Genomic DNA, 22,085 nt, shown 5'->3' on the forward strand with positions numbered 1-22,085 from the left:
CTTTCAGCATTTCATATAATACTGGTTTGGTGGTGATGAACTCCTTTAGCTTTTTCTTATCTGTGAAGCTCTTTATCTGACCTTCAATTCTGAATGATAGCTTTGCTGGATAAAGTAATCTTGGTTGTAGGTTCTTTGTATTCATCACTTTGAATATTTCTTGCCACTCCCTTCTGGCCTGCATAGTTTCTGTTGAGAAATCAGCTGACAGTGGTATGGGTACTCCCTTGTAGGTAACTGATTGTCTTTCTCTTGCTGCTTTTAAGATTCTCTTTGGCTGAAGCCGGTTTGGCTCAGTGGATAGAGAGTCGGCCTGTGGACTGAAAGGTCCCATGTTCGATTCCGGTCAAGGGCATGTACCTGGGTTGCGGGCACATCCCCAGTGGGGGATGTGCAGGAGGCAGCTGATCGATGTTTCTCTCTCATCAATGTTTCTAACTCTCTATCTCTCTCCCTTCCTCTCTGTAAAAAATCAATAAAATATATATATAAAAAAAAGATTGTCTGTCTTTGCCCTTGGCATAATAATTATGATGTGTTTTGGTGTGGTCCTCTTTGGATTCCTTTTGTTTGGGGTTCTCTGCGCTTCCTGGACTTGTAATTCTATTTCTTTCACCAGGTAGGGGAAGTTTTCTGTCATTATTTCTTCAAATAGGTTTTCAATATCTAGCCCTCTCTCTTCTTCTGGCACCCCTATAATTCAGATGTTGGTATGCTCGAAGCTGTGCCAGAGGCTCCTTACACTATCTTTGTATTTTTGGATTCTTTTTTCATTTTGCTTTTCCGGTTGGGTGTTTTTTGCTTCTTCGTATTTCAAATCTTTGACTTGATTCTTGCGATCCTCTAGTCTCCTGTTGGAACTCTGCATAATATCCTTTATTTCCGTCAGTGTATGCTTAATTTCTAGTTGGTCCTTTTTCATAACCGCGAGGGTCTCACTAGATTTCTTGAGGGTCTCACTACATTTATGGGCGGTCTCACCAGACTTTTTGAGGGTCTTACTAAATTTATCAGCGGTTTCTAGAAAGTTCTTGAAAAACCTTAAAAGTGTGCTTTTGAACTCTATATCCAGTAGTTTGCTTTCCTCCATTTCTGTCATTTGTGTCCTGTTTCTTTGTCTCCGCATTTTTTTATGCTTCCCTGTGTTGATAGGGTGGCTTTGTGTGCTAGGTGTCCTATAGGGCCCAGTGACTCAGCCTCCCCAATTACCTGAGGTGGACACTCTTGGTGCACCCCCTTGTGGGCTTTGTGCACAGTATTGTTGTAGTTAAGCCTTGACTTTTGTAGGTATCACTGGGAGGAATTGACCTCCAGGCCAATTGGCTGTGAGAATCAACTGTGTCTGCAGTGGGAGAACTTCTGTGCTGGAGACACCCCTCCGGGGCAAGACTTGCTTCAGTGGGGCTTTGGTGCTCACTGAGTCTGCCCCCTGAGTGTGTCCTTTATGGGTCCGAGGAGCTGCAATCTGGATGGACCCACTCTGACCACGGGGCACACTGGCTCCTGGATCTCTAAGGAGGTGCTAATCTAGCCTCTGCCTGAGGCTACCCAGCAGGAGCTCAGCTGTGAAGCAATGAAAGTTGCCCTGGGGCCTTGGGCCAGCTGCAAGTTAGGTAATTTTCAGATTGCAAAGGGCCAGTCCTTTCATATGCAAAAGCTGGCGCACAGCTTGGGTGGGGTGGGGGTGCCAGGGGATCAACAGGGTGGAGCAAGCAGCTATGGCTGCACTCAGAGGCCCCGCTTCTCAGTGTCCCGGTAATCGCTGCAAGCACCTCCGAGAGAAAGCTGCCCTCGAGTTCCGACCTATGCCAGACAGTCCAGTTTCTCCCGTGAGTCTGGGTCCCCAGAGACTTGCTGGGAACTGGAGCTCAGAGCTTGAGACTCCCTCCCGATTGAAAAAGACAACCGTGTCCTCAGCCACCAGCCCTCTCCACGTGTGCCTCCGTATCTCTGTACTTTACTTTCCCACCGCACCTCCTCTGAGTCTCGGTATGCTTTTCTCTTTCCTTCTAGTTGTAGAGTTTCCACTCAGCCAACCTTCCTGTGGTTCTGGATGATGTCTGTTCTGTCTTTTATTTGTATTCTTTTTTTAAAAATGTATTTTATTGATTTTTTACAGAGAGGAAGGGAGAGAGATAGAGAGTTAGAAACATCGATGAGAGAGAAACACCGATCAGCTGCCTCTCGCACATGCCCTACTGGGGATGTGCCCGCAACCAAGGTACATGCCCTTGACCGCAATCGAACCTGGGACCTTTCAGTCCACAGGCTGATGCTCTATCCACAGAGCCAAACCGGTTTCAGCTTTTTTTTTTTTTTAGCAGTTTAAAACAGCTTTTATTTATTAGTTCACAGTGCTGTGGGTCTGAAGTGTGGCATGGTATGGTTGGCTTCTCTGCTCAATGTCACAAGCCTGAAATCAACCTGGACCAGATGCTTTGGGGGAGAGGGAGAAATTTGCTTCCAAACTCATTCTTGTTGGCAGAATTCAGTTCCTTGTGGTTGTAGATCTGAGGTTCTTATTTCTTTACTGCTTGCACCTGGGTACTGCTCCTTTAGAGTCCATGCACATTTCTTGTATTCTTGAAGTGGTTTTGCTAAGCAGCAATCTCCGGTGTTTACCTATGCCGCCATCTTGGGTTGTTTTTTTTTTCTACATGTTTCTCTTTTATTAGATTAGATATCATTGGTAAATAAACTTTTCCATTCAGTGGGCTCCCTTTTAATTATGTTGATGGTTTCCTTTGCTCTGCAGAAGCTTTTTACTTTGATGTAGTCCCATTTGTGTAATTTCTCCTTAGTTTCCTTTGCTCTAGAAGATGTGTTGGAAAACATATTACTAAGAGAGATGTCAGAGATTTTTGTTGCGTATGGAATTTTCTAAAATTTTTAGTTTCACGGTTTACATTTAAGCCTTTTATACATTTTGAGTTTATTCTTGTGTATGGTGTAAGTTGGTGGTCTATTTTCATTTTTTTTGCATGTATATTGAAGAGACTCTCTTTTTCTTTTCTTTTTTCTTTTTTTAATTGTTTTATTGCTTAAATTATTACAAAGAGTATTACATATGTTTCCTTTTTTCCCCGCCCTTGACAATCCCCTGGCCTCCCCTGCCCCCCAGTGTCTTATATCCATTGGTTATGCTTATATGCATGCATACAAGTCCTTTGGTTGATCTCTTACCCTCCCCTCATGCCCTCCAACCCTCCCTGGCCTTCCCGCTGTAGTTTGACAGTCTGTTGGAGGCTGCCCTGCCTCTGTATCTATTTTTGTTCATAAGTTTATAATGGTCTTTATTATCCATAAATGAGTGAGATCATGTGGTATTTTTCCTTCATTGACCGGCTTATTTCACTTAGCATAATGCTCTCCAGTTCCATCCATGCTGTTGCAAGTGGTAAGAATTCTTTCTTTTTTACAGCAGCATAGTATTCCATCGTGTAGATGTACCACTGTTTTCTAATCCATTCATCTACTGATGGGCACTTAGGTTGTTTCCACATCTTAGCTATGGTGAATTGTGCTGCTATGAACATAGGGGTGCATATATCCTTTCTGATTGGTGTTTCTGGTTTCTTGGGACATATTCCTAGAAGTGGGATCACAGGGTCAAATGGGAGTTCCACTTTTAGTTTTTCGAGGAAACTCCATATTATCTTCCATAATGGCTGCACCAGTCTGCATTCCCACCAGCAGTGCACAAGTGTTCCTCTTTCTCCACATCCTCTCCAGCACTTGTCGTTTGTGGATTTGTTGATGATAGCCATTCTGACAGGTGTGAGATCGAACCTCATTGTTGTTTTGATTTGCATCTCTCGGATGATTAGTGACCTTGAGCATGTTTTCATATGTCTCTTGGCTTTCTGAATGTCCTCTTATTTAGGTCCTTTGCCCATTTTTTTTTATTGGATTATTTATCTTCCTTTTGTTAAGTTGTATCAGTTCCCTATAAATTTTGGAGATTAGGCCCTTATTGGTGATAACTTGGCAAATATGTTCTCCCATGCAGTGGGCTTTCTTGTTGTTTTGTTGATGGTTTCTTTTGCTGGGCAGAAGCTTTTTATTTTGATGTAGTCCCATTTGTTTATTTTCTCTTTAGTTTCCATTGCCCTAGGAGCTGTATCGGTGAAGAAATTGCTTCGGCATATGTCTGAGATTTTGATGCCTTTGGATTCTTCTAGTATTTTTATGGTTTCCCATCGTACATTTAAGTCCTTTATCCATTTTGAGTTTATTTTTGTGTATGGTGTAAGTTGGTGGTCTAGTTTCATTTTCTTGCATGTATCTGTCCAATTTTTCCAACACCATTTATTGAAGAGACTATCTTGACTCCATTTTATGTTCTTGCCTCTTTTGTCAAATATTAATTGAGCATATTGGTTCGGGTCGATTTCTGGGCTCTCTATTCTATTTCATTGATCTATACGTCTGTTCTTGTGCCAGTACCAGGCAGTTTTGAGAACAGTGGCTTTGTAATACAGCTTGATATCTGGTATTGAGATCCCACCTACTTTGTTCTTTCTCAGGATTGCTGCAGCTATTCGGGGTCTTTTTTTATTCCAGATGAATTTTTGGAGAGTTCGTTCTAGGTCTGTGAAATATGTTGTTGGTATTTTAATGGGAAGTGCATTGAATTTATAGATTACTTTGGGTAGTATGTGCCAGAAACTATTTATTGTCTTCACTAGCTGAGCATAGAGTAGAGACCCCCAAAAGCTAGTGACCTTTGAAGCCCTAGCAAAGGTTGGGGCTGTGCACCACCCAGTTAATCTAGATAATGGTAGCTGAAGCATCAACCCCACCTTAGTTCACTTAATTCCTTAGATACTTATGTAAATCCTTGTTGATTATTGTTGATTAGATAGTCTGCCTATTTCTGGAAATTGTCTGCTGATGAGCTAATCTGTGTGTCATTGAAATCTCCTTACCTAAGGGCTACTCCAGATCAATAAAAGGTTGGAGCAGCCTGAGCATCAGTGGAAGTCCTTCTGGACTTTCCCGTCTGGTCCCCCAATATTTCCAAATTGTCTCTTGTCTCTCTCATTTGTGTGCGGCTCCGCTTTTCAGATCCCGAACCTTAATCCATGGGGGACGTGGAAGGAAACACACACGACAAGTATGGACATTTTAATGATGTTGATTCTACCAATCCAAGAACATGGTATATTCTTCCATCTGTTTATGTCTTCCTCCATCTCATTTTTCAACATCCTGTAGTTTTCTGAGTAGAGGTCTTTTACCTCTTTAGTTAATTTTTCCTAGGTAGCTTACTTTTTTTGGTGTGATGGTAAATGGGATTGTTTTTTTAGTCTTTTTTAAAAAATATATATTTTATTGATTTTTTTACAGAGAGGAAGGGAGAGGAATAGAGAGTTAGAAACATTGATGAGAGAGAAACATCAATCAGCTGCCTCCTGCACACTCCCTACTGGGGATGTGCCCACAACCAAGGTACATACCCTTGACCAGAGTCAAACCTGGGACTCTTTGCTCCTCAGGCCGAGGCTCTATCCACTGAGCCAAACCGGTTAGGGTGAAGAGACTCTCTTGACTCCATTGTATGCTTTTGCCTCCTTTGTCAAATATTATTTGAGTGTAATGGTTTGGGTCAATTTCTGGGGTCTCTGTTCTGTTCTATTGATCTATATGCCTGTTCTTGTGCTAGTACCAGGCTGTTTTGATTATAATGACTTTGTAGTGTAGTTCGATATCCAGTATTGTGATCCCTCCAACTTTGTTCTTCTTTCTTAAGATTGCTGCAGGTATTCGGGGTCTCTTTTGCTTCCCTGAAAGAGAATTTGGGGAGTATTTGTTCTAGATCTGTGAAATATGCCATTGGTATTTTTTAAAAAATATATTTTATTGATTTTTTACAGAGAGGAAGGGAGAGGGAAAGAGAGTTAGAAACATCGATGAGAGTGAAACATTGACAAGCTGCCTCCTGCACACCCTCTACTGGGGATGTGCCTGCAACCAAGGTACATGCCCTCGACTGGAATCAAACCTGGGACCCTTGAGTCCGCAAGCCGATACTCTATCCACTGAGCCAAACCCGTTAGGGCAACCTTTGGTATTTTTTAATGCCATTGGTATTTTGATATGGATTGCATTGAATCTATAGATTTTTTTGTGTAGTATGGACATTTTAATGATATTAATTCTACCAATCCATGAACACAATACTAGTATATTCTTCCACTTGTTTATATCTTCTTCTCTCTCTTCTTTCAGTGTCCTATAATTTTCCAAGTACAGGTCTTTTTCCTACTTGGTTAAGTTTATTCCTAAGTATTTTATTTTTTTGGTGCAATGGTAAATGAGATTTTTTAAAAGTTTCTCTTTCTGAGAGTTCATTATTGGTGTATAAAAATGCCATCAATTTCTGGGTGATAATTTTGTATCCTACTAGAATGCTGAATTAATTTATTAAATCTAGTAGTTTTTGGTGGTCTTTAGCATTTTCTATGTACAATATTATATCATTTGCAAATAATAACAGTTTTACTTTCTACTTGCCAATTTGGATGCCTTTTATTTTTTTTCTTGTCTGATCACTGTTGCTAGGACTTCCAGTACTATATCGAACAGGAGTGGTGAGAGTGGGCATCCCTGTCTTGTTCCTGTTCTTAGGGGAAGTGGTTTTAGTTTTTGCCCATTGACTATGATCTTGGCTGTAGCTTTGTCACATATGGTTTTTATTATGTTGAGGTATGATCCCTCTATTCCAGTGGTTCTCAACCTTCCTCATGCCGCGACCCTTTATTTTTTTTATTTTTATTTTTTTTAATTAAATCTTTATTGTTCAGATTATTACATTAGTTACTCTTTTTTCCCACCATAACTCCCCTCCACCCAGTTCCAACCCCACCCTCTGCCCTCACTCCCCACTCACTGTCCTCATCCATAGGTGCACAATTTTTGTCCAGTCTCTTCCCGCACCCCCACACCCCTTTCCCCCCCAAGAATAGTCAGTCCACTCCCTTTCTATGCCCCTGATTCTATTATAATCACCAGTTTATTCTGTTCATCAGATTATTTATTCACTTGATTTTTAGATTCACTTGTTGATAGATGTGTATTTGTTGTTCATAATTTGTATCTTTACCTTTTTCTTCTTCTTCCTCTTCTTACAGGATACCTTTCAGCATTTCATATAATACTGGTTTGGTGGTGATGAACTCCTTTAGCTTTTTCTTATCTGTGAAGCTCTTTATCTGGCCTTCACTTCTGAATGATAGCTTTGCTGGATAAAGTAGTCTTGGTTGTAGGTTCTTGGTATTCATCACTTTGAATATTTCTTGCCATTCCCTTCTGGCCTGCAAAGTTTCTGTTGAGAAATCAGCTGACAGTCGTATGGGTACTCCCTTGTAGGTAACTGATTTTCTTTCTCTTGCTGCTTTTAGGATTCTCTCTTTGTCTTTTGCTCTTGGCATTTTAATTATGATGTGTCTTGGTGTGGTCCTCTTTGGATTCCTTTTGTTTGGGGTTCTCTGCGCTTCCTGGACTTGGAAGTCTATTCCTTTCACCAGGTAGGGGAAGTTTTCTGTCATTATTTCTTCAAATAGGTTTTCAATATCTTGCTCTCTCTCATCTTCTGGCACCCCTATAATTCGGATGTTGGTACGCTTGAAGCTGTCCCAGAGGCTCCTTACACTATCTTCATATTTTCGGATTCTTTTTTCATTTTGCTTTTCCGGTTGGGTGTTTTTTGCTTCTTCGTATTTCAAATCTTTGACTTGATCCTTGCGACCCTCTGGTCTGCTGTTGGGAGTCTGTATAATATTCTTTATTTCAGTCAGTGTATGCTTAATTTCTAGTTGGTCCTTTATCACAACATCGAGGGTCTCATTAGATTTCTTGAGGATCTCACTACATTTATCGGCGGTCTTACCAGTCTTTTCGAGGGCTTCTAAACAGTTCTTTAAAGACCTTAAAAGTGTGGTTTTGAACTCTATATCCAACAGTTTGCTTTCCTCCAATTCTGTCATTTGTGTCCTGTTTCTTTGTCTCGGCATTTTTTTATGCTTCGCTGTGTCGATAGAGTGCCTTTCTGTGCTAAGTGTCCCAATTACCTAAGGTAGACACTCTTGGTGCACCCCCTTGTGGGCTTTGTGCACAGTCTTGTTGTGGTTAAGCCTTGATTGTTGTAGTTATCACTGTGAGGAATTGACCTCCAGGCCAATTGGCTGTGAGAATCAGCTGTGTCTGCGGTGGGAGAACTTCTGTGCTGGAGACACCCCTCTGGGGCTAGACTTGCTTCGATGGGGCTTTGGTGCTCACTGAGTCTGCCTCCTGAGTGTGTCTTTTATGGTTCCACGGAGCTTAAAGCTGGATGTTCCCACTCTGACCTCTGGGCTTCCTGGCTCCTGGATCTCTAGGGAGGTGCTAATCCAGCCTTTCCCTGAGGCTATCCAGCAAAAGCCTCCCTGCAGGGCTTGGGCGGGGCGGGTCCCACGGGATCAACAGGGCGGGGTTAGCAATTATGGCTGCTCTCAGTCTTGCCCTCAGAGGCTCTGCTTCTCAGTGTCCCAGTAGTCGCTGCAAGCCCCACGGAGAGAAAGCTGCCCTAGGGTTCTGAGCGGTGCCAGACAGTCCCGCTTCTCCCGTATGAGTCTGGGTCCTTAGAGACTCGCCCGGAACTGGAGCTCAGAGCCTGAGACTCCCTCCCGATTGAAAACAACCGCGCCCTCAGCCTCCAGCCCGGTCCACATGCACTCTGAACCTTAGTATTTTACTTCAGCACTGCGCCTCCTCTGAGCCTCAGTATGCTTTTCTCTTTCCTCCTAGTTGTAGAACATCCACTCAGCCAGCTTTCCTGTGGTTCTGGATGATGTCCGTTCCGTCTTTTAGTTGTATTTTTGAAGTGGTTGTTCGAGGCAGCAAACTCCCGTGTTTACCTATGCCGCCATCTTCAAAATTTTCCGCGACCCTTTAATACAGTTCCTCATGTTGTGGTGACCCCCAACCATAAAATTATTTTCATTGCTACTTCATAAATGTAATTTTGCTACTGTTATGAATCATAATGTAAATATCTGATATGCAGGATGTATTTTCATTGTTACAAATTGAACATATGTGTTTTCCGATGGTCTTAGGCGACCCCTGTGAAAGGGTCGTTCGACCCCCAAAGGTGTTGCGACCCACAGGTGAGAACCGCTGCTCTATTCCCACTTTGCTGAGAGTTTTTATAAAATGTCAGTGTTGGATTTTGTTGAGCACTTTTTCTGTGTCTATTAATATAATCCTGTGATTTTTTCTTTAAGTTTATGTGATGTAGCACATTTGTTGATTTTCAGATATTGTACCAGCCTTGCATCCCTGGAATAAATCCCACTTGAGCATGGTGTATGATCTTTTTAATATATTGCTGGATCCAATTTGCTCATATTTTATTGAGGATTTTAGCATCTATGTTCATCAGGAATATTGTCCTAAATTTTCTTTGTAGCATCTTTATCTGTTTTTAGAATTAGGTAATGCTGGCCTTGTAAAAAGAGCTTGGAAGTGTTCCTCTTGTATTTTTTGGAATAGTTTGAGGAGGATAGGTGTTAGTTCTTCTTTGAATGTTTGATAAAATTCCCCTGTGAAGCTGTCCAGACCTGGGCTTTTGTTTGCTGGGAGGTTTTTCATTACTGCTTCTATTTCATCAGTTGTTATCGGCCTATTCAGGTTTTCTGCTTCTTGCTGATTCCGTTTTGGGAGATTGTATTTTTCTAGGGATTTGTCCACTTCATCCAGGTTGTCCAGCTTGTTGGCATATAGTTGTTAATAGTACTTTCTTATAATCCTTTTAATTTCTGTGGTGTCAGTTGTTACTTTACCTTTCATGTCTGATTTTGTTTGGGTCCTCTTTCTTTTTTCCTTGATGAGTCTGGATAAAGATTCATTAGTCTTGCCATAACTGGTTTGGCTCAGTGGAGAGAGCGTTTGCCTGCAGACTGAAGGGTCCTGGGTTCGATTCCAGTCGGGGGCATGTACCTTGGTTGTGGGCACATCCCCAGTAGGGGGTGTGCAGAGGGCAGCTTATCGATGTTTCTCTCTCGTCGATGTTTCTAACTCTCTATCCCTCTCCCTTCCTCTCTGTAAAAAATCAATAAAATATATTTAAAAAATTCATTAATCTTGTTTATTTTTTTAAAAGAACCAGCTCTTGGTTTAATTGATCTTTTGTATATATATATATATATTGTTAGTCTGTCATTTATTTCCACTCTGATATTTATTATATCCTTCCTTCTTCTTACTCTGGGCTTTTCTAATTTTTAAATTGTAGGGTTAAATAACTTATTACAAAATTTTCTTGTTTTTTGAGGTAGGCCTGTAGTGCTATGGATTTCCCTCTCAGGACTGCTTTCACTGTGTCCCATAGATTTCCATGGTGTTTTTTTTTGTTTTTGTTTTTGTACATGTTCGTTTGTTTCCAGGAAGTTTTTTCTTTCTTTCTTGATCTCATTGGTAACCCACTCATTATGTAATAACATGCTATTTAACCTTCATGTGTTTGAATGTTTTGGGGTGTTTTTATTGTAGTTGATTTCTAGTTTCATACCATTGTGATCCGAGAAGATGCTGGATATAATTTGAATGCTCTTGAATTTGTAGAGACTTAATTTGTATCCTAACGTGTTGTATCTTTGAGAATGTCTCCTGTGCACTGGAGAGAAGAATATATATTCTGTAGGTTTGGGTTGAAATGTTCTGTACATGTCAATTAAATCCAGGAGATATAGTGTGTCATTTAGGGTTGTTTCCTGTTTGCTTTTTTTGTCTAGAAGAGTGTGGCTCTTCCACAAAATACCACGTGCGGGCGCGCAAATATAGTGCAATCGAAACTTCATGGCCCATGCGCAGAAGTCGGTTTTCGGCCTGGGTGAGTCTATTTTGAAGCAGTGGCGTTAGAAGAAGTGGGGGGTGTCAGTTGGTTGGGCGGTCGGTCGGGCATCGGGGAGACACGGTGCAGGCGGGCCGCAGGATATGCAGCGCGGGGGAGGCACACGTGATTCATGCACGAGTTGAGTGAGCCAGTCAGTCAGCAGTTGCATTGTGCAGTGGTTGGTGCTTGTCGCGTCTGCAAATCGCACGCTGGTGACAAAAGATAGACGAAACAAGTATACAAGACGAGTGTGGATGGGAGAGTTGGAAGGGGTCAACCTTATTGAACGTACTTCAATCAGATTGAGGATGTTTTTAGCAAAGGCCAGCTTAGGCGTACCCTAATTAAGGTAATAACAATGTACCTACTTATATAGTTTAAGTTTAAAAAATTTGGCTCTCAAAAGAAATTTCAATTGTCGTACTGTTGATATTTGACTCTGCTGACTAATGAGTTTGCCGACCACTGGTCTAGAAGATCTATTCAGTGATGTCAATATACAGTATACAATAGCCAAAAGGTAAAAACAATCAAAGTGTCTATGAATTGATAAATGGATAAAATAAAAAGTGATACATACATACATATAAGGAATTTATTAAGACAGAAAAGGGAATAAAGTTCTGATTCATGTTACAACCTGGATAAACCTAATAAAATCTTATGCAAAATGAAATAATCCAGACATAAATGGACAAATATCGCATGAATCCACCTATATAAGTTACCTAAATTAGGCAAATACATAGAGACAGGAAATAGTTTAGAGATTATCAGGGGTTGGGTTAGGGAGAATGAGGAATTATTGCTCAATGATTACACAGGGGCAATAAAAACACTTTGGATATAGATACTGGTAATGTTTGCATAATGTAATTAATGCCACAAAATTGTATACTTAACGTGATTAAAATGGCAAATTTTGTGTTATATATTTTTTACAATTTCAAAATTAATAATGCAATATATAAAAAACATTGAATTATATACTTTAAATAGGTGAATTGTATTGGTTGTAAATTATATTTCAAACTGTTTCAAATAAATAAAAAATACAGTATTAAAAAATCAATTGTATGTGTACAGTAGTAATGAGTAAACAAAAATGAAATTAAGAAAACAATTTCAGTTACACCAGCATCAAAATAATAAAGTGAGGCCCTGGCCGGGCTCAGCTGATGACAGCGTCGTCCAAACATCAAGATTATGGAGTGACCCCCGGTCAGGGCACATACAAGCAGCAACCAATGAAGGCATGATTAGGGAGAAAAACAAATCGATGTTTTCTCTCTCTCTCTCTCTCTCTCTCTCTCTCTCTCTCCCTTCCTCTATTTCTAAAAATCAATCAATAAAAAAAATAATAAAATTTAGGAATGAGTTGAACAAAAAGCTTTTACTCTGAATACTACAGAACTCTATTGAAAGGAATTAAATTAGTACTAAATTAATAGAAAAACAAGCTATGATCATGGCCAGAAGACTATAATAAGGTGGAAAAATTTCCAAAATTTATAGACTCAATATATCTTCAAAATTTCCAATGACATTTTTGCAGAAATTGACAGGCAGATCCTAAAATTTGCCTGGAAATCTAAGGAATGCAGAACAGCTAGAACAATCTTTTAAAAAGTAACAAAATGGAGAACTCACACTTCCAAGTTTCACAACTAACTTAAAAGTTTCAGTAGATACCATAGTGTGTGGTAGTGGAAGGCTAGACATAGATGAGCGGAATATAATTGAGTCCAGACACAAGGTTTCACATAAACAGATTGCTGGGATAATTTACTGCAGAAAAAAAACTTTCCAACAGATTGTCATAGCAAAAAAGAAATCAATCTTAACACAGACTTATACTCTAACAAAAATTACCTCAAAGTGATGATCCATTTTGTAAATCACAAAACTATAAAAAAGCCTATAAGCCCTGGCTGGTGAGCTCAATGGTTAGAGCACCGTCCAGTGCATGGAAGGGTCACGGATTCCATTCCTGTTCAAGGACATGTACCTGGGTTGCGGGTTTGCTCCCGGGCGCATGCAGGAGGCAACCAATCATTGTGTGTCTCTCTCACATTGATGTTTCTCTCTCTTCTCTTTCTCTCTCTCCCTCCCTCTCCCCGTCCCTCCTCACTCTCTCTGAAAAGCAATGGAAAAGTGTCCTCGGGTGAGGACTAACAACAACAAAGCCTGTAACAAAACATAGGTGATCATCTTGGGTTTGGTGATGAGTCATTAGGTATAACTCAAAAGCACAACCCATGAAAGAAAAAACCTGATGTTGTAATTTATTAAAATAAAAAACTTCTGCTCTTCAGAAGATAAGTCACAGACAGTGAGCAAATATTTGCAAAACGCATCTGAAGGAGGACTGATATCCAAAATATATAAAGTACTCTCTTCAAACACAATCAAAAAACAAACAATATATAAAAAAACAATATAAAAATGGCCAAGGAACATATAAAATGCTTAACATAATATATCATTAGGGAACTACAAATAGAATCAGTGAGATGCCACTACACACCTATTAAAATGCATGAACTACAAATCAAGGACAACACTAAACACTGGCCGATGTGAGCAACAGAAACTCCTTACTGCTGGTGGGAACGCAAAATGGGGCCGTCACTTTGGAGGCAGTTTCTTTTCACCTTATGACCCACAGTCCAGTTTTTACCCAACTGACTTGAAAATTTATTTCCACACAAGAACCTGCATGCAAATGTTTATAACAGCTTTATTCATAATAGTCGATACCTGGAAGCAGTAGGTCCTTTAATAGGGAAATGAATAAACAAATGGTTGCATAGTCTCACTCAGCAGTAAAAGGAAATTATAATACATAAAACAAATGTTTGAATCTCAGGCTATGTTGAGTATAAAAGCCAGACACAAATAAGTATGGATGGGATAATTCCATTTACATGAAGTGCAAGGACAGACAAACCTGTGAGAGACTGTGTTGCCCTTGGGTGGGGCAGAGGCGTACTGACTACAAAGGGGCACTTCCTGGAGTTTTGGTGATGTCATGCGTCTTCACGCAGATGTTGGCTATGGGTATATATATTTGTCAAAATACATAAAATGGTATACTTCAGACCTAGGTATTTTACTTCATGCACTATTATACCACAATAAAATTGGTTACTTAAAAAATGTCAAGATACTGACTATTTTGGAGGGTCATAGGGGTTGTGATTGGGGTAGAGCAGTTTCAGGGCTTCTGAGGTGACTAATGTTGGCTGCGAAAAGACACCTGTGGTTAATTGGGCTCAAATTTGTAGCCAGATCTGGCAGCCATTGTTTACAGGGGTCCCTCGCCCAGGCTGCATTCTAGGGAAAACCCAGACTGGGCTGCCAGCCTCCTGGCCTCCTGCACGTGCTCCTGAGCTAGGAGTTGACCCTTAGAAAGCAGTTCCTAGGATAGAATTTGACCAGTAGAACTTGGTCTTTCCTGTCCAATTGGAGCTGCACAGCTATATCCTTATTTGCATCTTCACCATCCAATCAGAGCAGTTCCATCCTACTAATCAAAGCAGTGCTACTTGGATTAATCAAGCTGTGAAGACTTGGAGTCCTCATTTGCATAGAAGTGGGCCAATCAGGGATGGGGGCAGGCACTCTGTGCTAGGTAAGTCAGCTTCACCTGGGTCTCAGCAGAGCACACTTCCAGTTCTGGCTGAACTGGGCATGCCCCTGGGTGCTGGAGCTGTCCCACCTGCGTGGGCCTGGCTGGCTCACTGGAGCTAAACTGTGACCCTCCCCACCTTGGACCCCTGGCCAGGCTGCTCCCCTGAGCTGCCCCACAGCCCTGCTACTAAACAGTGTGCTAATCCACAGTTAAGCCATTTTCACTGGAGTCTCCAATCACCACCCCCAAACTGGGGACTCCTCAGTACTGCGCCGGCAACGGTGGCTTTCCATGGACAAGAGCAAAGTTCTATGTCTTACCTTGGGGAGTAATTTCAAAATTGTTCTTTTAAGAATTTATGAAGCTATACATTTGTTTCATTTAGTTTTGTGGATCTGTGCTATATGACAAAAAAGTACGGAAAATGCCTTTCAAAGGTGTCAATTTCACCCCGGGCTTGGCTGGGTCAGATAGCCTCCAAATAACTTTTAAACTCTAAGTGGTGTCTACATTACTCTGACAAAGTAGCTCAAAATGAAATAGCATTTTAAAAACGAGCTTCTGAAATTTCTAGGTTTAAAAATAAATAAATATGATTTTCTAATCCAAGCAGATGGATTAACACGTTTTTCCAGGTTTATTTTTCTTTTTCACTATAAACAGATGCCAAATCCAAGTCTTATCTCAAATACATTTCCAATTCTTTCTAATCTTCAAATAAGTATATGAATTGTAGTTTTCTGGACCAACAGCCCTTAATATCTGGACTTCTCATCACTACCTCCTGGTCATAAACTCCTGGAGAGCACAACTAACAGAATCACCAACTAAAAGCTGAGCTGGTGGCCACCATGAAGGAAGCTGCAGAGGATGTCGATGTTACTTTTGAAGATCAACAAAAGGTAAACAAGTCTGCACAGAATACAAGTGGAATCAGAGCTGAAGGGAGAAATAGATGCAAAAAAGATACAACCCCAAACGTGGAAGGTGCTTGTGAGGACATCCTGCAATACTCGATGCCATCTGACCACATTGGGGGCTTCACAGCCATTCTCCAAAAGAAGCACAAGAAATGTTAGAAATGCAAAGAAAAATGTTCAAGAACCTGACGCCTTAGAACCCAGCTCAGCGGGTGTTGCAGTTTTGAAAGTTCAGTTTATATGAAAAATTTGGGGAACAACATAGACCTTGCAGCTGATGAAAGTTAAACATTTTGCCTGGCTGGTGTGGCTCAGGGGTTGAGCGTTGACCTATGAACCAGGTTACGGTTCAATCCCATCAGGGCACATGCCCAGGGTGGCGGGCTCAATCCCCAATAGGGGGTGTGCAGGAGGCAGCTGATCAATGATTCTCATTATTGATGTTTCAATCTCTCCCTCTCTGAAATCAATTAAAAAATAAATATGTATAAAAAGTTAAATATTTTATAATACTTAAAAAACTTGCTTAACAAACTTGAATATTGTTTAAATGATTTCTCTTCTTCAAAGGATACGAAGGCAAAGTTTTCTTTTGTAAAAAAATTTTCATTTATTTTAATGGAAACCTGCCTATTTTCATGTCTTGCTTATTTATTTTATATTTTAAGACTATTCATCTGTGTATTTTGCATAATGATTATATGAAGTGTAGGGGTTTTAAGTCATACTATTAAAATCAGTTAAGGAAAAAAAAAGGCTGTATGCAAGTCCTAGTTGGTTTGGCTCAGCAGTTAGATCGACAGCCCTCAGACCAAAGGGTTGTGGGTTCGATTCTTGGTCAAGGGCACATATTCCCGTTACCGGCTTGATCCTTGGCCCAGGTCTGGGTGCGTGTGGAAGGTAACCAATTGATGTGTCTCTCATAGATGTTTCTCTCTCTCCCTTCCTCCTCCCTCCATTCCACTTTCTCTAAAAGTCAATAGGAAAATAACCTCGGGTGAGGGTTAAAACAGAGCAGAACGCGTGGACTGCTGTGTCTGCAATGACCACCACCGCCACCAGAGTGCCTTTCACTGGTGACGGGGAACCAAGCTGTCAGCAATAAAAAGCAATGAACAACGTCACCTCAATAAATTTAATTAAAAAAAGCAATGAACTCTTGAAACTAGCAACATGAATATAACTCAGTATAGTTTTCCATTACACTGTGTAAAAAAAGCCAGACTACTTCCCATAAAAAATAATATGCTGGATGATCCCATTCATACATCCCAGAAAATGCACACTAGAGCGACAGAAAGCACATTTGCCGAAATTGGGGAGGCAGGTAAGGGCAAGAGAGAGAAGTCACAGGTACAAGGAAACTTACGGGTCTCATAGACACGTTGACTATTTTGCTCTTGGTGCTTTCATGGGTATAAACAAATATCAAACCGAATTGCATACTTTAAAATGTTTAGTTTATTGTATACCAGTTAGTTTTCAACAAAACTGTTTAATAATGTTGTGCACAAAGGCAAGATGCACCCCCGCTCTCCCAACTTCTGACTGTGCTCCCTCAAAAGGTGGAGGCAAACGGACACTTGTTCTACCTGCGCTGACAGCGAGGCCTGCGCTGCCCGGCGTCCTTTGACAGGTCACCTAAGTCTTGTTTAAATGAAGGGGCTGATCCTTTGGAGAACAGGCTTGTGAAGCAGGGTCCCTAATACCCGAGACTGCCCTTCACTGGCCAGCACCCCCACCAGTCACAGGGCAATGTGCATGGAGCAGAGCCAAGCCGGGGAGCGCTCCTCAGCAGGCACACCAGCCGGTGCCGTAACAAGCAGCAGTGTTTTCCACGTGGGCTCCACGGAGCCCCAGGGGGAGCAGCTCGCCTGCTCCAAGGACTTCTTCCCAAGGGCGTGCAGGCCTGCGTCCGAACCAGAAGCCAAAAGCTTCTCCTTCAGCCCTCCCCAGGAGAGACCTTCCCGCTCCAGGTCTAGGAAGGCTGCTCAGGGAGGCCTGGTCAGCATCGGCACCGACGGTCTCAAGTCTGCTGAGATCAGGGCACAGGGAGGAGTGCTGGAACTACAGGTGTAGCCAGCAGAACCCCCCGCTGGGCAGGAGACAGGGTGCTGGTGCCCAGGGAGGCCTGGGCTACCGCACCCGTCGAGCTAGTTACCAGGAAGCAGGTAACTATGACCACAAGACCAGGGGGTCAGCATTGCCAGTGGCGTTCAGCACAGCACTTACTCTAAAACCACTCAGATGCTCATGTACAAAACCCCGCGCGTCCTTTATTGACCTTGGCAGATGTGTGGTACATACAGCTGATGGCGTCACACCGGCCGCAGCAGCACAGACAACCAAGAGCCACTTCAGAACGGGGACCTCAGGGCCATTCGTGGTGCTGCCTGCTCCGAGCCTCCACAAAACCCAATGGACACACGCAGGACAGACAATAGAATAGTTTCACTTTGAAATGGTTCTTAAAAATGACAATAATTGATAGTTCAAACCCCTTAGAGTGTGAGATGTGCCGTTCTCAGGGCCATGGCGCAGCTGAGAAAGGTGGACAGAATCAAGACAGCGGGAGGGGGGCTTCTGTGTGGATGAGAACAGCGGCCCAGGGGCTCCTCCCAGCCCAGGCTCAGCACGGGCCGACAGGACTCATTAGGTAAACAGTTTTAAACCGGAAAGCTGACAAATCCAGCCATCACCGTCCACTGATTCCAGTGGGCAGCCCCTGGGCCCAGGAGTCCCTGATGACAGTGCTCTGCGGAGTCAGCTCAGCTCTGATCTTCCGTGACACTGATGCCAGGGCTGGGCATTAAGGAACGCTTCCTTTATTTCAATGTTCCACTTGGAAGATAACCAAACCCTCCGCCGCCCCGCATCTTTCTTCATAAATTCCGTCTCCACAGCCCTGACTCCTGGGTCTAGACTTTTTCCTTTCGCTTCAGTTTCGATACCTTCTTGACAGTCCCATTCTTGTTGAGAAGCTTCAGGACACGGTCTTTATGATCTAGAACCTTCAGCATGGAGTCTCTGGCCTCGCTGATCTGATCCATCACCAGCTTACACCTCTGCATGTTCCCCTGGAACAAAAGACAGGCCACTGTCAGTCAGTCATCGTGAGGTGCCTCGGCTTTAAAGAACGTCTCCCTCTGTGGACTGAGACACTTTGAGGCTTTCACACAGAAAATGTTTGTGTTTCTTGGTAATGCAGGCTGAAGTGAATAAGCTTTTGATAAACAAAGGAGTGGCTGGAGGAGAGAAAGGGAGAAGTAAGCGGGTGAGGAGGAAGGAAGAGCTCGCTCCCACCTGGATGAGTTCGTTGATGCGGTGCAGGTCGTCGTCAGTCGCCGCTTTCTTCTTGGGGATGATCCCTTCCTGGAGGGTGGTGAGCCTTTCATAAACGTCGTGCTCTAGATTCGTCTGCAACACACAAGGCGGTGACAGTGGGACCTCAGAAATGCTTTTGTTTGAAAAGCTCGAGGAACACCACCAAGGCAAATAAACCACCTTGAACCACCTTTTTAAACTGGTGTGAGCTGTTCTCTCAATGACGAAAGTGATCAGTAACAACTTACAATACAATCTGCTGTAATTCAGAGTTCATATTCAAGGGTAATTTTTTTTGGTTAAAACTCGCCCAGGGATATTTTCCCCATTGATTTTTTGAGAGAGTGTGGAAGGGAGGAGGAGAGACAGAGAGAAACACTGATGTGAAAGACACATTGATTGGTTGCCTCTGCACAGGGATCAAGCCTGCAACAGAGGTACGTGCCCTTGACCCAAGTTGAACCCGGGACCCTTCAGTCCAAAGGCTCATGCTCTATCCACTGAACCAAACTGGCTAGGGTAAGGATAACTTTAAAAAAAATATATTTTTTTATTGATTTCAGAGAAGGAAGGAGAAAGAGATAGAAACATCAATAAGAGAGAATCATTGATTGGCTACCTCCTGCACGCCCCCCCACGGAGGATTGAGCCCCAAACCCGGGCATGTGCCCTGACTGGGAATCAAACTGTGACCTCCTGGTTTGTAGGTCACCGCTCACCCACTGAGCCCCGTGGGCTGGGCTCGGATTAAACACTGCCCTGGATAAACTTCTCTGGGAAACAAGTCCACATGGTGCACAGACACGTGCTTCTCTGTGAAGTACAGAACTAGCCCCAACCCATTCACACATAAAACCACAGTCGGGTCCCAGCTACTCCAGCGATGGAGAGACTCCTGAGGCGGTTGCTTCCCTGCAACCTTCCCTCGCTGATGAAGAGGAGACCCCGCCCCAGGGTTCTGGAATGGCTGAAACCGTGACTCTCACCAACATTGGACAGATGGGATCAAGAGTAGTTGACCAGCCAATACACTCCCAGCCCAGGGGGAGGTCACTGCACCTCGCGGGGCCCCAGGGCCAGGAGGGTTGTCCTCAGGACCCAGTGCTCACGCAGCGGCTGCAGCAGGCAGGCTCTGTAGTGTCAGAGGGGGAGGAAGCCAGGGCTCCCACAGGGCAGTGAGCAGTGGGGACCGTGCCTGGTGGCCGGGGAAGGGCAGAGCGGGGAGGGTGCACAGTGGGCCGTCTGAGGCCGTTTCAGGTCACTGAGCTGAACTGCAGGTCTCACACCAGAGGTGCGCACAGGCTCTGGCTCTGCGAACCAGAACTAAGATATAGTTAGATCATAATTACACGTATGAAGCAGACACAGGAATGGGCACGCCCTACCAATGACCTCAGCGCCATGTGATTGAGGACGCTTTGGATGGCTCAGGAGAACCTCGGCGGGAACGCACACCTGCAGCACCGCGCCCTCCTCGCAGGCCCAGCCCACCCCCACCTACCAGCTGTAGCAACTGGGCAGCACAGAGGTGGACTTTCCAGCCTTGGGCACGACAGGACACTCCCTTTTGGCTGGCGATTTCCTGCAGCATGGCTTTCTTCTCCTCTGGAACATGAAAAAACAGCACAATCAATTTCCAGAAAGTAAAATCCTTAAGTGCAACTATTCTACCAAGAATTTCCTTGGGGGAGGGTTAGAGATCACCCAAAGGAATTGTATGCATGCAACTAGCAGAACCAAAGGACACAGACACTGGGTGGTGGGGGCTTGCCCTCGGGGATGGGAGTGGCTGGGGGGGGGTCAATGGGAAGAAAAAAAAAGACATATGTAAAACTTTAGACAATAAGAAACAAAAGAATTCCTTTACTTAAATGTCTTTCAATATAAATCCTTTGCATTTAAGCCATTAGGAATAGAGGTCACAACATGAGTAAAAGCTCTTTGTCCATCACTAAGAATGCTTGAAAGACAGGCTCTGCTGATCTAGTGAATTCAAAAGACGGCAAGTTATTATTCTACTTTCTTAAAAGAGGGAAATGGTCCTCAGTGGGCAGAAGCCTCGCTCATGTGTGATGCTTGCAAGCAGGTGGGGAGCTGGGCAAGACGTCCTCAGAGGCTCCACAGTGCTACCAGGTCTTGGAGAAATCACAGGAATCAAATCTGTATAACATTTAAATTTGGGCAGAAAAGTCCAGTAATCAGAATTGTGTAATATGACAAAAAGTGTTTTTTTAAAATTTAAAAATTATTTTAAAAATTCTTAAAAAAAACCCGAACACCCACTATGTATTTGTCAAAACCCAAAGAATGCACACCACAAGCACTGAGCCCTGATGCACACAGTGAGCTGTGGTGACGACGGTGCCAGTGCAGGCCCGCCTGGTGAGCTGTGGTGATGACGGTGCCCACGGTGGGGCTGTTAGTGGGAAGCTCTGCGTGGGGGGTAGGGGTGCATGGGAAATCTCTGTTTTTGTTGTGAACCTAAAACTGCTCTAGAAAGTTCGTCAATTAAAAAAACCCAAAACCCTATGTAGCAGGCAAATGTTAGCGTGAATATGATTAAACAATTTTTAAACTTTTGGGGGTAATTGTAGATTTACATGCAGCTGTACGGAGTAACAGAGATACTGTGTCGTCTCACCCAGTTTCCCCCAATGCTTCGGAATTACTCAAAAGAATAGTGTGCTGCAGTTTTGTACACCACAACCACAACGCTGACACAGAACTGACCCGATAGGCACCACATTTTAGATGTGCTTATGGATCCCATTGTAAGCGTTTAAATACATTTTCAGTTTGAAATAAAGATTCACAGGAAATTGCAGAGACAGTAGAGATATATTTGATAAGGGACTTTTATGTAGAACACACGAAGAATTAAAACTCAGCAATAAAAAGACAAACCAATTAAAAAGGGCAAAAACAGAAGAGAAAAACCAAGATGGCGGCATAGGTAAATATTGGAGATTGCTGCCTCGCACAACCACTTCAAGAATACAACTAAAAGACTGAACGGACATCATCCAGAACCACAGGAAGGTTGGCTGAGTGAAAATTCTACAACTAGAAGGAAAGAGAAGAGCATACCGAGACTCAAAGGAGGTGCGGTATGGAAGTAAAGTACAGAGGTACAGAGGCGCACGCGGAGAGGGCTGGTGACTGAGGACACGGTTGTCTTTTTCAATCGGGAGGGAGTCTCAAGCTCTGAGCTCCAGTTCCCGGCGAGTCTCTGGGGACCCAGACTCACAGGAGAAACTGGACTGTCTGGCATAGGTCGGAACTCGAGGGCAGCTTTCTCTCGGAGGTGCTTGCAGCGATTACCGGGACACTG

At 43.0% G+C, this 22,085-nt stretch overlaps 1 protein-coding gene across 6 annotated transcripts in view; it reads right to left on the minus strand.

Moving 5' to 3' along the window:
- Positions 1-16,873: 16,873 nt before the first annotated feature.
- Positions 16,874-22,085, minus strand: part of SAP130 (Sin3A associated protein 130) — a 123,165-nt gene continuing 117,953 nt past the window's right edge. For 5 of the 6 annotated variants that reach the window (XM_070423215.1, XM_070423217.1, XM_070423213.1 and 2 more), the window contains 3 exons: positions 20,256-20,359; positions 18,734-18,847; positions 16,874-18,507 (listed from right to left, as the gene is read on the minus strand). In XM_070423215.1, coding sequence (XP_070279316.1) covers positions 18,349-18,507; positions 18,734-18,847; positions 20,256-20,359 — 377 coding nt within the window. In that variant the 3' untranslated portion in view covers positions 16,874-18,348. Of the gene's footprint in view, positions 18,508-18,733; positions 18,848-20,255; positions 20,360-20,384; positions 20,915-22,085 lie in introns of those variants that run through there. The other variant, XM_070423216.1, reaches the window with a different exon arrangement.

This window comes from Myotis yumanensis, unplaced genomic scaffold (assembly GCF_028538775.1).
Source record: "Myotis yumanensis isolate MYYU_CA2020_CCGP unplaced genomic scaffold, mMyoYum1.0.hap1 SCAF_8, whole genome shotgun sequence".
NCBI classification, from domain to species: Eukaryota; Metazoa; Chordata; class Mammalia; order Chiroptera; family Vespertilionidae; genus Myotis; species Myotis yumanensis.